Source organism: Amblyomma mixtum, chromosome 8 (genome assembly GCF_055824585.1).
Source record: "Amblyomma mixtum isolate Tamu chromosome 8, ASM5582458v1, whole genome shotgun sequence".
NCBI lineage: Eukaryota > Metazoa > Arthropoda > Arachnida > Ixodida > Ixodidae > Amblyomma > Amblyomma mixtum.
Genome location: NC_143019.1, coordinates 127330053 through 127348569, shown reverse-complemented (window position 1 = coordinate 127348569; position 18517 = coordinate 127330053). Strand labels below are relative to the sequence as shown.

Here is an 18517-nt window from a genome sequence, read left to right as displayed (position 1 = left end):
ACCTTGCTGTTTTAGATAATAACACTAAAAAAATATTAAGCAAAGCCTTGCGCGGCATTCAGGCTATCCACCCGTTGCCTCGAACAGGCGGAGAGCTCAGCAGCTCTTCGCGACATGAAGCCCGATCACGTATTCACGCCTAACGTCATCAAATTAGGGTTTTCACATGTCCTTCGAAGCTTCGGACCAAACACAGTGTCGTATTTTCACTCCTTTCCAAACTTTTTCAGCCGAAACACTGCCTGTCGGAACTGAAACATCAGACGCAGCAGCCGTCGCGACGAGGCGCGCGCCGAGCGGTCAGGAGGCGAGTAATGGCGGCGTGATCACGTGATCAAAGATGGCAGCCCCCATGATACGCCGCTGTAAAGCGTCTATTTGATCATTCGCACCGCTCGGACTAATCGCGCAAAATTTACCAGATGCTTATTGTTGCTATGTGCCGACATGCCGTTTTCAAGCATTTCACCGGCGCTAACATAATGCTGATACTGAAACTTTAATGTCGCTACAGTACATTAGCTAGCATAAGGCACAGAAGAGTGCGGTGAGGGGCTAGTTGGTACGACATTATGAAAACAAAAAGTAACTGCGCAAAAGGACGGGACAAGAGAAAGAGAACCACACGGGACAAACGCAGACTGACAACTGATTTATTCCACCAATTTATTGCTGCTGAAGGAAGGAGGAGTTGGTGGAATAAATCAGTTGTCAGTCTGCGTTTGTCCAGTGTGGTTCTCTTTCTCTTGTCCCGTCCTTTTGCTCAGTTACGGTTTGTTCTTATAATAAGGCACAGGTAGCATTTTGTTGCTTTCATGTCGTCATAATCTGGGAATTAATGTGTTAGGTGCGCGAGGCTGGTTTGGAGACATAGAAATAAAAAGAATACCTAGCACAGCGGGTCCGCCACCTCTTCATTTCCCAGGGGAGGCTCCGTAGGACGTGCGTGATGCGAAACCTGGAGAGTAGCCTGTAAAGGAAGCCCAACATAACTGCGCGAGTCGTGTGCACGTTCTTTTCCAGGGCCATGACACAACGGCAATGGGAATCAGCTGGGCGCTGTTTCTGATTGGACACCATCCGAAGGAGCAGCAACTCATTCACGACGAGCTGGACCTAATCTTCGGAGACGACAGAGAGCGCCACGTCACCTCCGAGGACCTGAAGCAGATGAAGTACCTCGAGTGCGCCCTCAAGGTGGGGCACTGAGTGTTACACGTGCTCACAGGCTATGACTTCAAACAGCAGTCACGAAAGATGTGTCATTTTTACGCTGCTCACAGGGAGTTATAGTTGCCGCGGCGGCTCAGTAGTTATGGTGCTCGGCTGATGATCCCGAAAGACGCGCGTTCGATTTGGCCGTTGCGGCCGCTTTCGATGGAGGCTAGAGAGACAAGGTTTATTGAGGAGAAAGGCAGAGTGGTAGGCCGGAAAAATGCATATCTGGCCTGCTACTGTGCACTGGGGAACGGGAAGAGGAGAAAAAACAGGGTCACCAGGGGGTTGATGATGATGGGAGGAAGCATATGCAAAAAGACAAGGCACACTTGCTAACATTACAAACGCGTTGAAGACCCGTATCGCTTAAAAAGCGTGAGAGATCTCGCGTTGCCTCTAGTTTTCGAACTATCTGGCTAAGCGCCGATGATCAAATCCTCCGAGAGCGGCCTGGTGTCCAAATACTGTGTGATGTCAGTGCACGGTGAAAACTCCAGGAGTTCGAAATTATCCGGGGCACTCCTCTACAACTTTCCTCGTCGTCCTGATCGCTTTGGGACGTAAAGCCCCGTGAATGAACCAAACTGTACAATTTATTTTGGCCAATGTTGCCGCAAAGCTTTCTAATGTTTGTTTTTTCCTGATCAAAGCGTCCTGCCCGTGGCTTTGTCATTTTTTTCTGAGGAAGAACGTGAACAGATTTAAATCTATTGTGTAGCCATGCGTGACTTGTTTTACTCTGTCTATGACTGCAGTAGGTGCTTCCCGTACCTTCGCTCGAAGTTTCTTCGTCAGCTTTAAATTGAGCACAGCCTAGGAGCGGCCACCTGGCCTTGTGCGCCGAGTGTACTTGCTACCACCGCGTCGCCGAGTTATTCTGTTCTCGGGGCGCAAAACTAACATGGCCAGGCGATAATAAATAGTGGTGTATCGTAAGTAGTGCTCCTTCCAAACCGAACGATGGAAATGATGAAAATGGCCGTAGTTGTTCTTGGCATGTCCGCCCCTTTGCCTTTTCTTCTGTGTTTCGAGGAGCTAAAGCTGCCAAAATTCTCTACTTCCACGACGCGCAGCTCCGCTTCGACTTCTCAAAGAAAGTTATTTCCCTCGCCTTCAATTCTGCTGAACTTCTTTCGCGCAGTTCGTACCGTTTCCTTGGCTGTCTAGTTACTTTCGCCACCTGAACGACACGACAGTGCTCTTCACAGGCATAGAAAAATGAAGGCATTAATTCATTTTGTCTGAGGAGGATCTAACACAGTAATGTGTGTGTGCAAGGTGCGGTCGAAAGTAAACGGTGAAAAAAGTGATTTATAGACGATTCGGTGGCATAAGCTGTTTAGCTTTAGCATTCTATTTGTATAAAGCGTAGAAAAAGAAGAAAAAATCACTAACCTTGTTCGCCCGGCCGTTCTTACACGCCTGGTCTACTGAAACGTGAGTTTTATGAGACTGAAGCATCTGCAATCTGAAAAAAGAAAATGGGATTTTCATTTTTGGTCAATATAGAGAAAATTCCTGCTGACAAGGACGAGAACGAGCAACGTTTGACTTTTAAAGACACGGTGGTTGTCATACTCCACTACATGCCCGTCACAGCGAACAGATTTCCCGAACCGGTGGCCTAGCGGTTCCAGCACCGGCTTCACATGCGGGAGCTGCGGGGTCGGCCACAGCGGGTACCAGTCGCTGAAACAATGGGTACAAGCTTTTCCTCTGGTCTGGTGGTGTGAACTATTCGCCAATCGGCATTTTTCCCCGCCTGATGCTCTGCTCATGTGGGGTGAAATTCTTGGAAAATGGCTTTTGGTCAACTTCACCCGCTTCGAAGGAGAAGCGATTCCATACAGAGTGAAATAAGCCTTGTGAAGTAAGGACCATGTTTTTTTTTAGATAATATGGAGTCCGAGACTTTTTTGAAGTGATTCGCCTAAGAGACTCTTAACACCAGGAGACATTGTATCACAGCTGGGCTCTCGTTGGCACTGGCGATTGAACCGTGCACCTTTCCGCTTGCGAAGAAAAGCTAAAAACACCTTTACATACCCAGAAATTCTAGACATGCATAATTTCAACGGGAAGTTGTTTATGAACGCAATTTTTCATCTATCGTAAGGTACCATTATAACAATATATGTATCTGCACATCTTCCCTCGGCAGGCTTGTTTTTTTGCTGTTTTGTTGTCGTCAGAAACGTTCGCTATTGGTTTTCTATGGCTGTCTTAACTGCTAGGTAGGAGCGATGGACGAACTTAAAAAGAGAAGTTTTGTTTTTCATGTATGAGAAGAATGGACTATTACCTTCAACAGTTAGATAACACTAGTTTATAATATTCCACAGTTGCCCCACAGTTGAAGCTGATGTCCGCGAAACCTTGAATTGGGTGATCTTAAAAGCTTGAAGCGAAGATTACGACGCCATTTGAATATACGCGACAAATGCCGCACTTGAGATCTGCCAGTCCTGTGTACGCCACACGCTCAATCGATGCCCAGGCAGAACGAAGTCGAAATAGGACCGCCTAGAACTAGTAGAAGCCGTCAGCGTGATGAAGACGGTCTCCTCACGGTCCCTGTCATTGACTTCTGTTTGCTAGTACCCGCTCTTCAGATCAATATCGGATGAGTACCGTCGAGAGTAAAAATGAATAGCAGAATGACGGCACCCCAGCCGTGAAAATCGCACCGTAGGGCTAGTGTGGCGCCGTGCTTTGCGAACACACCTGGCCCCTGACACTGCTGTTATCGGCGTGTTATAACCGCGGCGCCCAGCGTTGCTACCGGCCGCTTCTGTGGCACGTCACTGGGGCTAACCTTTTTTACTAGCGACTGTACTTGGCATTGTAAAGGCGCTTTAGAATATTGTTGATTCGAGGTAAAAGGTACACGTCTTTCTTGTTTACCTCTTTCAATCGTGCTGTTCCCTGCACCGTTTACGTTAATTGGTTGAAGACGGCAGCACGCCAGTTAGACCAAAAGCAAATGGTGTTCGCCTTTAAGCCTTTTGTCGTTCTGCTTTCAGGAAAGCCAGCGTATATACCCGTCCGTGCCTCTCATCAGCAGAACCTGCATGGAACCTTTCACCGTGGGTGAGAAACATACCTCATTGTTCCTGTTTTTTGCTTTGTTAGTAGACCCTGCGAAAACAGTATTTTCGCTTCCTGGAACCATGGCCAGAGATAGTGGTTGGGTATCTGAATAGGAGAATTTACTATAGCGCTTAAGTATTGGCAGGAAAATATTTTATCTGCGCAATCAGTGTGCGTAAAAGAAGTTGAGAAAAATCAATAATCTGCCGAGAAGGCGCACACCTCCAGCAAAGAATGCAGGCAAGTGCCTTATAGAACAGTGTTTGCTGCGATATGCACGCGTTGCCGCTTATCTTGCCTTCTCAATACGCCACGTTCAAACCACATGCGCTACGCACGGATCGTCCATACGGATCGTAAGCGGCAACGCAAAAAACGCATAGAGTTCGTTCCGACTATAGTTCTATTGAGCGGAAAGTGCGCAACGTTTGCTGCCAGCGTGGGCGTAAATGGTCTTGGCCCCACGACTTTTACGACAAGCACAGATGCGACTGTAAGTTCGTGGCCAGAGCGCACAGCAATTTCGGTTTTCACTCTCCGGTCACGGGGATTCCGGCCTCCCCAGATTCCTCGCCTCCAAAACTGGCGCGCCGACGACTCGGCGGCGCCATTCAACGCGATCCGACGCTGCAAGCTGCGCCGTAGTTCTCTGTCGTCGCGTGTGTGTTGTGCCAGTGTTGTTTAGTTGTGTCCCGTAGCTTGGTGATGCGCAGTGCGGAAGCGGCTTCGCTGTGCAATGATCAGCTGCTCATTGAAGAAGTGCAATACAGGCAGGTACTCCATGACCTGCGCTTGAAAATTTATCGGAAAAACAACTTATTTTGAGCTCGAAGAGCCTCACCGACCGTGAACAGCCGTTTGCTAACCAGCGCAGTGTTGAAAAATGCGAAACACAATTGTCCCAGAGCGGTGATTGCTCGGTCGTTAAAAACGTATCTCACCGAAGAGGCTCAGTGTCAACATGGGCGGTTTAGAACTACTTAAACGGAAGCTTTAGCAGCTACACGAAATGCGATAAATGCGACACTTAGGGTAGATGCAGCTCTAGTCTGAACGCGGCTTTACTTCCCCTGCCTAGCAAGATATGGGCATGGCCAGGGCATGTAGCTCGAAAGCAAGATAACCAATTATCGTTAGCAGTAACGGACAGGAATGCAAAGAAAGCAAGCGTGCAGAGAACACAGAAAGCTAAGTGAGCTAGGTGAACACTAGGTGAGCGGTTGAGTTTGTAAGTTTGTGGAGATAAGGCGGCCGCAGCAACTACAGACCCGGGTTAAATGGAGATATACGGGAGAGGCCTTCGTCTTGCAGTGGGCGTAGGCAGGCTGCTGCTGATGAGGATAAAATGCGCCATTCTTAATCTGGTAAAAACGAGGAAGAAAGTATCTTTATATGAATATATTTCTAAACTTTAAACCGGCCTCTTGTGAGAAACGCTCTAGCGAGGGCACAACACTTATTCCCGCCAAAAGTCGCATTAGTTTTGTAGTGAACAGGAATCTCTGAACCCACAAGTTGTAACGTTTTGCTTCCATTGAATTGGGGTCACCGCCAGAAGCGACGAACTGTTGGCCATGTTTTAATCAAGCAAAGACCGCAGCCGCTGATCCACTGCAACGACTTCCTTATAAATATAGGAAGCGGCAGTAGCAAATATTATTCGGACTGAAAATTTGCGTCCTGCGCTCCATTTAGGGAAGTTGTCTTTGATTATGGAGTCCTGCGAGCGTAAAAATGCAATTTGTCGTGGTACAACGTCCAGAAGTGTTAGGTGCGCTATGAAGGACGTTGGAGTGGAAGGTGGTGGAATAAGTTAGACCACCTGAGGCTCTTCAACGTGAGCTGACACTGCACAGACTACGATGTTGTTTCTGCATTGCGCTCTCATGAAACAGCTCTTCCGCTGTTGGTTCTACCAGACGTACTTTAATGATTGAGCCAGCTTCTTTGTCTCGTCCGAGGCGTAAATGCTTTAGGACTTCTACAAAGCCGTCCGTGCTGTAAATGAACTCACCAAAATGGAACAGAAATAGGCACATGCATTTTTTTGTTGCGAAAGCAACATTACGCTAGTCGCCGAGCCATTTCGTGGAGCTCTGGAAAAGCCAAGCTGCGCATGCGCGAGGAGCGGGTGACGTCACACGGCGCACAGCTTGCACACCGGGGCCTCCGCCGCGCGCTTTCTATCGCCTCGCCGACAGCCTCCCCCCCTCTCTCCCTCTCTGATGCGCAGTAGCGATTGCGCATTGCCATCTGCGCGGTTAATCAAAAATTGGTAAATTAGTTTTTGAGGAAAGGAAATGGCGCAGTATCTGTCTCTAATATCGCGGCGGACACCTGAACCGCGCCGTAAGGGAAGGGAGGAAGGTAGGAGTGAAAGAAGGCTTTATAGAAGTCCTAAAGCATTTACGCCACGGACGGGACAAAGAAGCTGGCTCAATCACTAAAGTACGTCTGGAAGAAGCAACCGCGCAAGAGTTGTTTCATGAGTGGGAAATACAGAAACAACATCGTTGTGCTCTGCAGTGTCAGCTCACGTTGGAGAACCCTAGTTGGTCTAACTTATTCCACCATCCTCCACTGCGGTGTCTTTCACAGCGTATCTAACACCTCTGGACGTTGTACCGCGATATATTGCAATTTTTACGCTCGCAGGGCTCCATATTCAAAAGACAGCTTCCCTATAGGGAGCACAGGATACAAATTTTTAGTCCGAATAATATTTGCTATTGCCGCTTCCTGTACTTAAAACGAAGTCGTTGCAGTGGATCAGTGGCTGCTGTCTTTACTTGATTACAACATGTTCAACAGCTCGTCGCCTTTGGCGGTGACCCCAATTCAATGGTGTATGCAAAATTGGGAGTGGCTTAGCTCTGCTATGCCAGGCTATACGTAGCGTGAGGTGAGGGCGAGGTAACCACATCTCGGTGGACACCTGAACCAGGGGCACGGCGCATAACTGCCCTCTTGGAATAGTGGACACCTCAAACATGCTTTAAGATAAGTGGCGGTAGTGACAGGTGTGCGCTGCATTCGTTGGCATTGACAACGTTGTGCCAGAAACGCCCCGCTGAAGCCATAGGCCGTCGGCGTTCATTGTGTTCATTGGCGTTGGCGTTGACCAAGTTATAAAGCCCGATCATTTTAAGGCAAGGAAGTGCGCATAACGGCTCCCTCGGTCAGTGGACGCCTGAACCGTGCTTATAGGTACATGGGGTGAGGAGAGAGAGAGATATGAGCTGCAGGCAAGGTTGTTCCAGAAACGGGGCGTTGAAGCCATACGCCATCGGCGTTCAGTGTGTTCATCGGCGTTGGCATTGTCAACGTTTTACACTCCCATCGTTTTAAAGAAAGGAATGCGAGCGCGCGCGGCGAGGCACGCCAGCTCTGCGTAGTGACGTCACTTGCTCCTCACGCATGCGCAGTATGGTCGTGCAAGAGCAAGCGAAACGGCGAGACTGTGGGCAATGTAGCTCACGCAGCAATATATGGCTACGCGCAGATGACGCTTTCGCAATCATCCAGGTTTAACCAGAGCTAAACCACAGCCATTTTTTTAATATAGACTGGCCTCGTGATACTATGTTTTGATATATTACCCCCAAAATGGCTGTTTTCGTGTTTCCAGGTGGAGATACGCTTCCCAAGGGCTCCATCATCCAGATATCCCCTTACTTCCTACACCGAGACCCGGTGGTGTTCCCGAAGCCCGAGGAGTTCCACCCGGAGCGCTTCTTCCCAGAGAACGCCAAGGGACGCCACCCATACGCCTACATCCCTTTCTCGGCGGGACCGAGGAACTGCATCGGTAGGTGGCGCACTCCAACCCTCAGCTCTCTCACTCTCATGTCACTGTGTCAGTTAATGCTATTCCATATTGACTAGCACACCAGCTTGGATACATGAAGCCCCAATAAGGGTATCACATGATTCTCACGGCTCACCGTCCATTTCTTCCATGTTGTCTTCTGGTGCTCTGAGCCCAGAGCTTATTAGTCTTTTTATCCAATGGCATCACCTTACCCAATTTTCACGCGATAGTGTTAAGAGCCCCGTTCTCTAGAAAACCGTGGGTGCCGTCGTGGGCGCTGTGACTGAAAAATCACGGGCATGGCTGTGGTAGGTGGTCCTCAGAAAGCAGCCTCGGAAGCGGGTGGGCCACCTAGGCCAAGCTATCCTGCGGTGTCATCACAACCTGCCCACTGGAAGTGCGCAAACTGTCCTCTGGCAGATGGCAGTTAAATTACGGATTGGTCGGCCGGGAAGAGCAACATCGGCAGCAGAACGCCCACCGCTGGGAGAACTTGCCACCGCAGGGCAGTGGCACACCCCTTAACCACTGCGCCACAGCGCCCGGAGGGGTATGAGTACTCCCAGGGGTCTGTGAATGTGAAGTAGACAATGACATTCTGCATATCTGGGAATCAACCATTACGCTATCACGTCATGCTCTTAAGGTGGAACTTAAGTGTGCCCACGAAATTTCAGTGCACATTAAAGATCCCCAGGTGGTTGAAATTATTCCGGAGACCTCCACTACGCCACCTCTTTGTCTCTTCCTTCATTCACTCCTATCCTCCTCCCTTCCCTTACGGTGCGGTTCAGGTGCCCGCCGGTATATGTGAGACAGATAGTGCGCCATTTCCTTTCCTTTAAAAAACAATTTATTTATTTATTTATTTATCATCAGCTTGTGTTTCTGGAATGCGATCCAAAACTCATGCCGTGTACTTCGAAACCGCCACTTTGAAAACCTGATCTCACGTCTTTCAGCCACAAGTTATTAGCCACAGTTGTTCTCGGCTTCGGTTGCTGCTCGTTCCCTCGCTTGATTTCCACTCTGGTTCGGCGTCATAATCAAAGCAGCCTACAAGAGGGACCTGGGCCTCCCTCTTGCGACATCGACGGACCGGCTCTTACGACTCGCTGTGCACACACGATAGATGAGCTGATAGAAGCACACCTCACGGCGCAGATGGTACGGCTCTCGACTACTCAGACTGCCCAACAATTCCTCGGTGATTTAAACACCAATTGCTCCCGACAGCTACACACCAAAACTGACATTCCAGCCTCATGGAGAAGACAATTCAAGGCAGCTCCACCAACCAGGAATATGCACCCCGATTTTTACCGGTCAAGACGACAAGCACGAGCCGAAGCCATGAAAAGGCACTACGGCGGGCGCGAGGGCGTGTTCTATGCCGATGCTGCGGGTCCCGAGCAGCGAATGACGGCCGTCGCGGTAGTACACCAAACTAAAACAATGGACGAACTAGTATTGGCTAGCCAGGACATACTGGCTGCGGAAGAAGTGGTGATTGCTCTAGCTGCAACACAGTAGCTCAGTATACATTCTTACAGATTCACAGACAGCGTATCGCAATAACCTCAGGGGCAGAGTCGCACCGCTAGCAGCTAAAATCCTGCAAGATAGCTACACCCGTGGCTACCAACCCACACAAAAACCCTTAATATGGGTACCAGGTCATCGCGGCATCCCAGGCAACGAGAGCGCACATGCCTCCACCCGAGCATTTCTCTCCTGGGCACCCAGTACGGATGCCGTGGAACCTCCTAACCCACTACTAACTTACACCGACATACTTCAGCGCTTAAGATTATCCCGTCGGGTCTGCTCTCCGCCGGCTAAGACACTAGACAAAGGGGAGGAACAACACCTCCGAAAGCTACAGACCAACACTTACAACAACCCACAAAGACTACATGCCATAGACCCGGAGTCATTCGACTCACAATGCAAATTCTGCGGGGAGAAGGCGGACCTGTACCTTATGGTATGGGCCTGCCAACGAAATCAGGCGACCACTGTTAATAACCAGCCAACGCAGGAGGGGTGGGAGGCAGCTCTGGTCAGCTCAGACGAAACGAGTCAAAAGCAACTCATCGAAAGAGCCCGGACAGCAGCCTACGCCAGTGGGGTTCCGGACTGAGAGCTCCAACCGCCGCTACAACCTCCTAAACTACTTCTTTAAATTATTTTCAGCACCATCGGCTCTGCTGCGCCAGGGAAGTCAACATCCACACGGTATTATTAAAAAAATAGGGCACCACTCCGAACGACAACGGGATCAGGCACGCAGTTCATGTTTGGAGCGGAGCTAATTCGACGACCTACATGAAAACTTATTTTTGATGCGCTGTTATTGCAGAACACCTCAAGGCAGTTTTGTCTGGCTTTTGTTGCTTACACGGACAGTGAGCACAACGTAATCCGGTTGTTGTGCTCAGTAAAAATTTATTCCCTGGTTCTTTCTGACTACATTCACGGTTCTCTGGCAGCAAAAGAGGAAAAAGACGAAGAAAGACGGGTTGCCTCCATTTTAAATTGATTGGCGCTGTAGCATTGACTTCCTGGACTCGCGCTCAAATATCGGTGTCGACGGATGGATTTTACTTTCGAAACCGGCCCGCGATAGCGACTAGTGCATTTAGTTTTCTGGTGTTTTCTTGCATAAAATGCTCCATTTATGGTGAGTGCAGCGTCTTTTTGATTAAAAAGCGATACTTTGTCGATACAGACCAAATTTTATTTGTCCCTGGTGCCTATTTAAGGGAGGTAATATGTGAAAGACAACCTATGAGGTACCGAAGAAGGACGCCGGCGCTGACACGCACTTCAGTGTAGCTACAGCTGCCACTGGCACGTTACCAGGTTCCGTGGTGTCGTACTATAGCAAGAGAACAGCAATTCATAATTGATGGTGCGATGCTGGAAGTAGTAGGAGAATATGTCTATTTAGAGCAGGTAGTGACAGCTAATCCGGATCATGAGAGGGAAATAACTAGAAGAATAAGAATTGGGTGCAGCTCATATGGCAGGTTCTCTCAGATCATGAATGGCTGTTTACCAATATCCCTCAAGAGAAAAGTATACAATAGCTGTATCTTACCGGTACTCACCTATGGGGCAGAAACGTGGATGCTAACAAAGCGGGTTCAGCTTAAGTTAAGGACAACGCAGCGAGCTATGGAAAGAAAAATGATAGGTGTAACGCTAAGAGATCGGAAGAGGGCGGAGTGGGTGAGGGAACAAACGCGGGTTTTTTCATTTTTTCGTTTTGATTTATACAACCCTCAAGGCCAAAGGCATTAAAGAGGGGAGTGGTTACAAAGCAAGAAATTACATAAACAGATGCAATGCATGATACAAAACAAAGTACTTTCATACTCCTGTTATACAATGTTAGTTAGTGCAGTACGAAAATGCTGGTTATCATTTATGTCGACGATATCTGCGGGACGGCGGTTCCATTCGCGTGATGTAAGAGGGAAGAAAGATTGAAATGCAGTTACAGTGTTACACGTTTCAATGTCAACTTTGTGACGATGATAAATGCGGTTTGACACATATCTGGGGGGCGAAATCCTAGTTGAAATCAAGAGGAAGAAGTGGATTTTTGCAGGGCATGTATTGCGAAGGCAAGATAACTGCTGGTCCTTGAGGGTAACGGAGGGGATTCCAAGAAAAGGCAAGCGTAGCAGGAGGCGGCAGAAAGTTAGGTGGGCGGATGAGATTAGGAAATTTCCGGGAATACGGTGGCCGCAACAGGCGAAGGACAGGTTTAATTGGAGAGACACGGGAGAGGCCTTTGCCCTGCAGTAGGCGTAGTCAGGCTGATGATGGTGTGGTGTCGTTGGCGTAGGGTGGTCCGTTTAATCTACCTCGATGCACATTTGCTTCACGCAGCACTGACTTCTATCGCGGTAATTTATTCGTTTCACAGCATGCAGCGACAGGACACGCTAGAGAAATAGTATGACGGGAAAAGAGCAGGCATAGCGAAATTGGTTACGAGCGAAGGGAAGACACAGAAACTGCCTCACTCTTCATGGACACCACAACTGCACTGTGACAGGAGAGATGAGAGAGGGAGTTATCGAAGGAAGAGGAAAAGAGGGGCAGTAGTGGAGGGTAGCGGAATAATTTCAGCAATCTGGGGATATTTAGCGCGATTTAACACGCGAAGGAACATGGCCGCTTTTTGGGCAGGGAAATGCGAGGTGAAAAAAAAAATGCCATTTCAGGAAAATTGGTTTTCTGGGGAAAACAAATGCCGCAGTAGCTGTTTGACTTCTGGGTGGACACCTCAGTTAGATTATGAGAGATGGAATCAAGGAGCGAATGAAAGAAAGAACACAGAAAGAGGTGTCGACCACTCGATTTCGACAGGAGATTTAGACCACTCGGGTGTTTTAACGTTCGCCGACATCACATAGAACTTGGGCACCCTTTGCTTCTCGCCTGCATCGCAACACTCCGCTACGAGGCCTGCTGTAGCTATTTCAGCGCGGTCAAAGTTAGAAAGAGGAGGACTCTGAGTATACGTAGCAGCGTTTGCGCGTGACGTGACCGCATCGCAGCACGCGGGAAGCGACCACGTGCTCCAAATTGAATGGCTGATCAGCGCCGGACAGCCATGCAAGCGGCATAGAGGGAGCGCCGTTTCGGGACGCAGCACGTACAGCCACGGTCAGAGCCCGCAAACACGCAGCGGGTGGAAGAAAAACGGAGACGCTGTTAACTCTGGCCTCAAACGCAGTGCTCGGCGAGACTCCTGAAATCTCAAGGCACGAAACATACAATCGAGCGCATAAGTGGAGATACCAAGAGAATGGCGGTAATTGCGAATTTTCAGTCTAAAAAAAAGACATGCCCGGCAAAATTGTGTGGGCCGATAGTCTAACATATTCGATAGTATAACACATCTTTTATTCCAGACCATGTATTAGTGCGGAAGCACTAATCCGACGGGTACGACCCCGAGAAAAATCGTCCGTGGTCTGCTTGCCTAGCACGAGCGCTCCATCCCGTGGCACTGCCCGCTCTTCATCTTCTACGAAGCGAAATTCGGTGCTATCGCACTTATTCGAATATAGCGAACATTCTTAGTAGTTTAACGCGAAGATTAGAGATCAGTGTCATTGTTAAGTTGCATTTCTTCCTTCGGTCTGTTTCAGGTCAGAGGTTCGCGCTGGCCGAGGAGAAGATCGTGGTGGCCAACATCCTCCGTCGCTTTCGCGTCCAGTCGCTTGACCAGCGGGACCAGGTGGCGCTCTCGTTGGAAATGGTGCTGCGGCCTGGAACGGGTCTCAGGATCAAGTTCACGCCACGATGACGCCAAGGTCGAAGAGCGCCTTCTGAAGGCGTGTGCAGTTGCTGCTGACTCAGTTAATGACTTTCTTTGAGAAAATGTAAGGAGAACACAGAAACACAGATGTCAATCACCAAGCTGACACTAACGGCGCCTTCTCCGGTCCTCATTCTGTGTACGCGAAACATGACAAAATACGTTTTACCAGATTTGTCGTTGCGTTTTTGACAGTACCTGTCTTGTAGCTGTATTACCTACTCTCGAGCCCCTTACTTATACTCTTAATACCCATGTGCCAGAGGCACGAGGAGGCTTTAAAATTTTCGTGTTTAGATGGCGTGTATTTGCTAGTAAAATGACTGTGGCGCAAGTGTAACTTGCGCTCAAGCAGTGCAAGGCACGAACCGGTGCGCTGACAGCTGCTGTTTCCTTTTTGCAAAACATGCGTGGGTACACTCTTGCCAACAAACGACGCCCACATGCAAGAAGGGTCGGCAGTTCTAGGAATCACTTGCGTTTATCTCGCGCTACGCTAAGAACTCGAATAAACGCATCTTCCCTTTGTAAACAAACAGTGAAGTACTATGATATCTGCGCATTTAAGACTTACATGATATACATTTAAAACTTACATGTTATGCATCGAAAATTTCATCGTTCGAGCAGCGCTCTTTTTCTTATATGCAGCAGCTAGAACGTGGCATACGTTAGAGAGATATCGAGGGGGAGGGAAAACAACGAGAAAGAGTGAACTCGCTGACCAGCGCAAAGAAAACAAACATCTCAATGCAGTACATGAAAACCAAAAAGCTCAGAGTGAAGCCGGGCGGGCTGTCCAGTAGCGAAAACTGACTGAAGAAGCAGGCTTCTTAAAGCCATGAAGCTGCCATCGACACCATCTCCTCTCTCTCTGCCCACTTTTTCTCTTCATATCTAATCTACATATTGCGCACCTATCATCCAGTTCGCAAAGTATTGAGCAAAAATTATCATCATCATCAAGAAAACTGGTGAATGCGGGGACGCGTCGAGCAACCAAACGCCCTACCACAAAATACGTGCGGCTCTCAGCGTCGTAACGCCGTAATAGACGCCACTACCTTCATAAGGCCGTATTTTCTAAAGGTGCATTTTATTTTCCCATATTTTTTTTTTATTTTCTCATTCGTACTCGGTTTCGAGGTTGCCTATGAAACGACCGCGGCCGCATTTATTAGAGGGCTTGCCGATGAGAGCTACAGCGGCAGAGTCCGTCCGATGCCAAGGTCGCCGGGCGTTCACCCAGCGCCTGCTGGCCAAACTTCCTCATCTTCGGCACTTGGCCGGCGCTAGGCGCGCGGGTCGCTACATACGCGAGAGATCTGGGGCGCAATTACGACAGAACCAGGAAGCGGTTATTTTTCTTGTGCTGTTGTAGCTGACCCGCCGCTATCTTCTAGATTATGGAAAAAAAATGGCCCCAGCCTTGCATTTCATTCTTGCAACGACTCTTGATGGAATGATAGGGCACAGTGCTCTTTATTTATTGGGTGCCTTTTCTTGTAGTCGGAAACAATAAAGAAAAACCGTAAAGTTTACCTTTGCGGCTGAGAAAAGGCGGCACTACACGAAAGGTGCACACGTTGTAACACTTCTGTGAGGCACTGTGTGAACATAAACAGCGTAAGAAAGGCGTCCCGAAGAAAAAGAACAGGAAAACAACCTGCCGGTGATTCGTTTCTTGAGACACTTTAATAGGCGGTGTAATGTATTTTAATTAGGAGCTGCTATTTGTGGATTCTCGTCCCCAGTTTTCCAACTTAAATTTTGAACCTCCCTCGATGGAAGCCCTCGTAATGAATAAAAGCATCTAAAAACGGCGCACAGAAAAACACGCAAAACACAGGAAGAACGGACAGGAAAAGAGCGTTCTCCCTGTGTTTTGCGTGTTTTTCTGTGCGCCGTTTTTAGATGGATCGTTACCAACTAGCCCAACTTACTGCTTTACTGAATAAAAGAAATGCACCTTTCGTCAAAACTAACATCACCGCAATGTGCAGTAATAATGCCGATAATTTTATAGACGGTAATTGTATTTACAAGAAATTTGGCCCGCTAATTGCGAAAAAATCTTATTCTAAGCATTCGGGCTGAAACTATTAAAGCAGTAACCAATTTTTATCCTCACAAAATGCAAATGCACATATATGCGAAAACTAATCTCCTTTACGTCTAATCTCATCGTTATCTAAACATAGAGTATGTAAGCGACGTGTTCTATATGGATAACTTGCTTGTCTGACTTGCTGATATTAACGAAAATATCGTGTAAGAAAATTAATCGTTCATTACAATCGCCTAATTAAAAAAAAATTGGAGAGGACACTGAAGCCCCGCCTTAAGGGTACGATGCGATAACGTAGACGGGTTGATTCCCGTATATAGCAGAAGGTCAGCCTCGAGTTTACATTCACAGATCCACGTGATTGATCATACCTCTCCTGGTTCAGTGGTACAGCGATTAAGAGATGCGCCACTGCCCTGCGATGGCAGATGCCTCCAGCGGTTTGGTTTGTGCGTCCCAGGTTGCTCTTGCCGAGCGACCAATCAATAATATAACTACCACCTCGCACTGTAGGCAGTTTTCTCACTATGGAGGGAGCAAGTTATGATGATGCTGTTAGGTACGGTGATCAAGCTCTTCCATCTGCTGCTTTGGCTTGTAAAGATCGTAGTACACGGGCCTGGAAAGAATTACTATCAGACGTGGGTCGTCGTTAAGCAAGGTACGGCGAAGGCTATGCAGCGGCGAAGCAGCCAGCACACATATGTCTCCTGGGTGGCTAAGAGTACCTGCTTTCTACTCGGCGACCGTTGCCCCAAGCCTGCCGTCATGGACCACACAGGGGACCCAGGTGACAGCTGATTCCATTTACCGAGCCCTTCCTGGTCGGAGTACAGAACCATAAAGAAGGGGTTGAAGTTTTAGCAAAAACAGACCGCCTTTCCGAAGTCTCTTCAAGTGTCGCCGCCGCCGCCGTCGCGGGGAGACCGACGTTATCTTCCCCAATTTCTGTGAGCGTGCCGGGGGAACAAAGGGCTTCGTTTGCTGTGGCTCTTAGGCGTGCCAAGCACCGCGACGAGCTGGCGGGCATCGTTCGACAAGGGACAAGGAACCACTTTCGGCCTTTTCGTGACCTCGCGTCCGGCCTCGAGCGGCGGGTGTCTTTGATTATCAGCAGATGTCGATGACCCGCAGAAACCTTCGACTGGCCGGACGCCATCACCTACCGCAGGCAACGCTACCTCGACGACAACCTTCTTTCCCTCAGACTCCACATGTGACGGGGGCGTGGCCCTAAGTGCAGTGGTGTGTTTGTGCGCACAAGTTTGTGTTGTTTGTGATCTGGGCCCCTCCCACCCCGGCGTGGGCGTCCTCAACCTAGGGAATTTAGGGAAGGAGAACAGTATAAAAGTCGACGACGAGTGCGGCAGGACAGCCTCTCTTCAAGCCTCCCATAGAGCCTCACTTAGCCTCCCATAGAGCCTCATTTGGAACCTCACTTCTAACCATGATGTAAAAAGATGTAAATAAACCCTCTTGTAATCTTCCTCCCATCACTTAACTCTTCGACTTGGCGGCACTCCTGTCCTGGTGGTGGTGAGAACGGGTTCGAAGCTTGACCGCGGTTTCGTCAAGCGAGCAGCAGCAGCAGCAGCGAGCTAGCAACGACGCCGAACCGCCCCATCTTCGCCAACAACTGGTGGCAGCGCCAACAACTGGTTGGCAGCGGTGTGATGAACCGGTAGACATGGTGCTGCATCGGCGGGTGAGTGTTTGGTTTTTGCTTTGGATCCTCCAGGCTTCAAATTCTGGGTTAATAATTTGAACTGCTGGTTGATCGGGTGTTTGTATGTCTGTAGCACAGGGGTAGTTGCACAGAATCACCGTGAGCGAGCAAAACCAATATTTAAAAGCAGCGACCGTGGACCTGACGAGGTTGTCGAGGACAGAACTGTTGTAATTGTGCGACGAGTTAGGAGTGGATGTGGAGGAAAGAGCGGAAGATTCGGATATTGTCCAAGCAATCCAAAATTTGGAAACGGAGGAAGAGGATGATTTTCAAATTGCTTGGGATAATATGCAAAAGTGGGTAAAAGAACAGCAGCGTAAAAGAGCTGAGGAAGCACAGCTACAGGAGCGTAAAAGAGCTGAGGAAGCGGAAAGAGAGGAACTCGACGCACAGCTACAGGAGAGAAAAAAAGCTCGGGAAGAGGCTATGGAGAAACTAGCAGCGGAGCTAAAAGAGCTTAAACTCGAGGCTGAGAAAAGGCGGCTCGCAAAGCTCAACGGGCTTAATGGGGACGAAGTAGCAATGAGTGACGCTATCTCCGTCCAGACAGGGCCTTCAATGTTCCAGTCCATCGCCGAGTTGGAGAGACATGACGCCATAATACAGGATTGCGAAATGGCGCAAAACCGGCATGGATGGTACACGACAGAGCGCGGCCAAACTAGAGAGGCTACAGAGACAGTCTCAGAGTTAGCTAGGTGTAACCCCGCTAGAGCTCGTTCAGAAAACGAGTGGAGAGGGCACGGATGGCGTCGGACAAAGCCGAGCCAAGAGAGACTTCCCAAGCGAGCTAAACAGCCCGTCGCCCAGTCAGATAGTCGCAAACCTGCGAATAAGGGCCGAGAAATAGAGTCTAACTGGCACGGACGGTTTAGAAAAGAGAGAGCTCCGAATAGAGGCTGTGCAGTGAAAGTAGGAACCGTGGCCGATTTAGTTAAGCGCGAGGACGCTATAAAGGGGCCTGTAAAGGCGACTAACCGGCACGGGTGTGAAAGGAATAATTTCCCCAAAGGCAGAGGTTTCAAAAGGGAAACAAAGGGGAGCCCTTTAGGAACTGTGAATCGTGGCAACTCAGATTTGAGGCCTCACTGCGGTGCCAGTGACCAAGCCAGGGTTATGGCTACCTCGGCGAAGATGGCGTATCAAGAGTGTGAAGCTGCTGTTGGGTTAGAACGCAGTATTGAACGCCATGCTGAGATAAAGGACGAGAGCCCGATTATAGATGAGCAGTGGGTTTAAGAGGAAAGCACTGAGAGCGAT

The 18517-nt window shown here is 49.0% G+C and overlaps 1 protein-coding gene across 1 annotated transcript in view; it reads left to right on the top strand.

Annotated features, from left to right (window-relative positions):
• LOC149334265 (cytochrome P450 4c3-like) overlaps nt 1-13687 on the top strand; it is a 69043-nt gene extending 55356 nt beyond the window's left edge. Inside the window, exons 8-11 of the mRNA XM_089555102.1 lie at nt 1024-1197; nt 4242-4308; nt 7937-8116; nt 13291-13687. Of these exons, the coding sequence (XP_089411228.1) occupies nt 1024-1197; nt 4242-4308; nt 7937-8116; nt 13291-13448 (579 nt within the window). The 3' untranslated portion in view covers nt 13449-13687. The remainder of the gene's footprint in view (nt 1-1023; nt 1198-4241; nt 4309-7936; nt 8117-13290) is intronic.
• Nucleotides 13688-18517: the final 4830 nt, after the last annotated feature.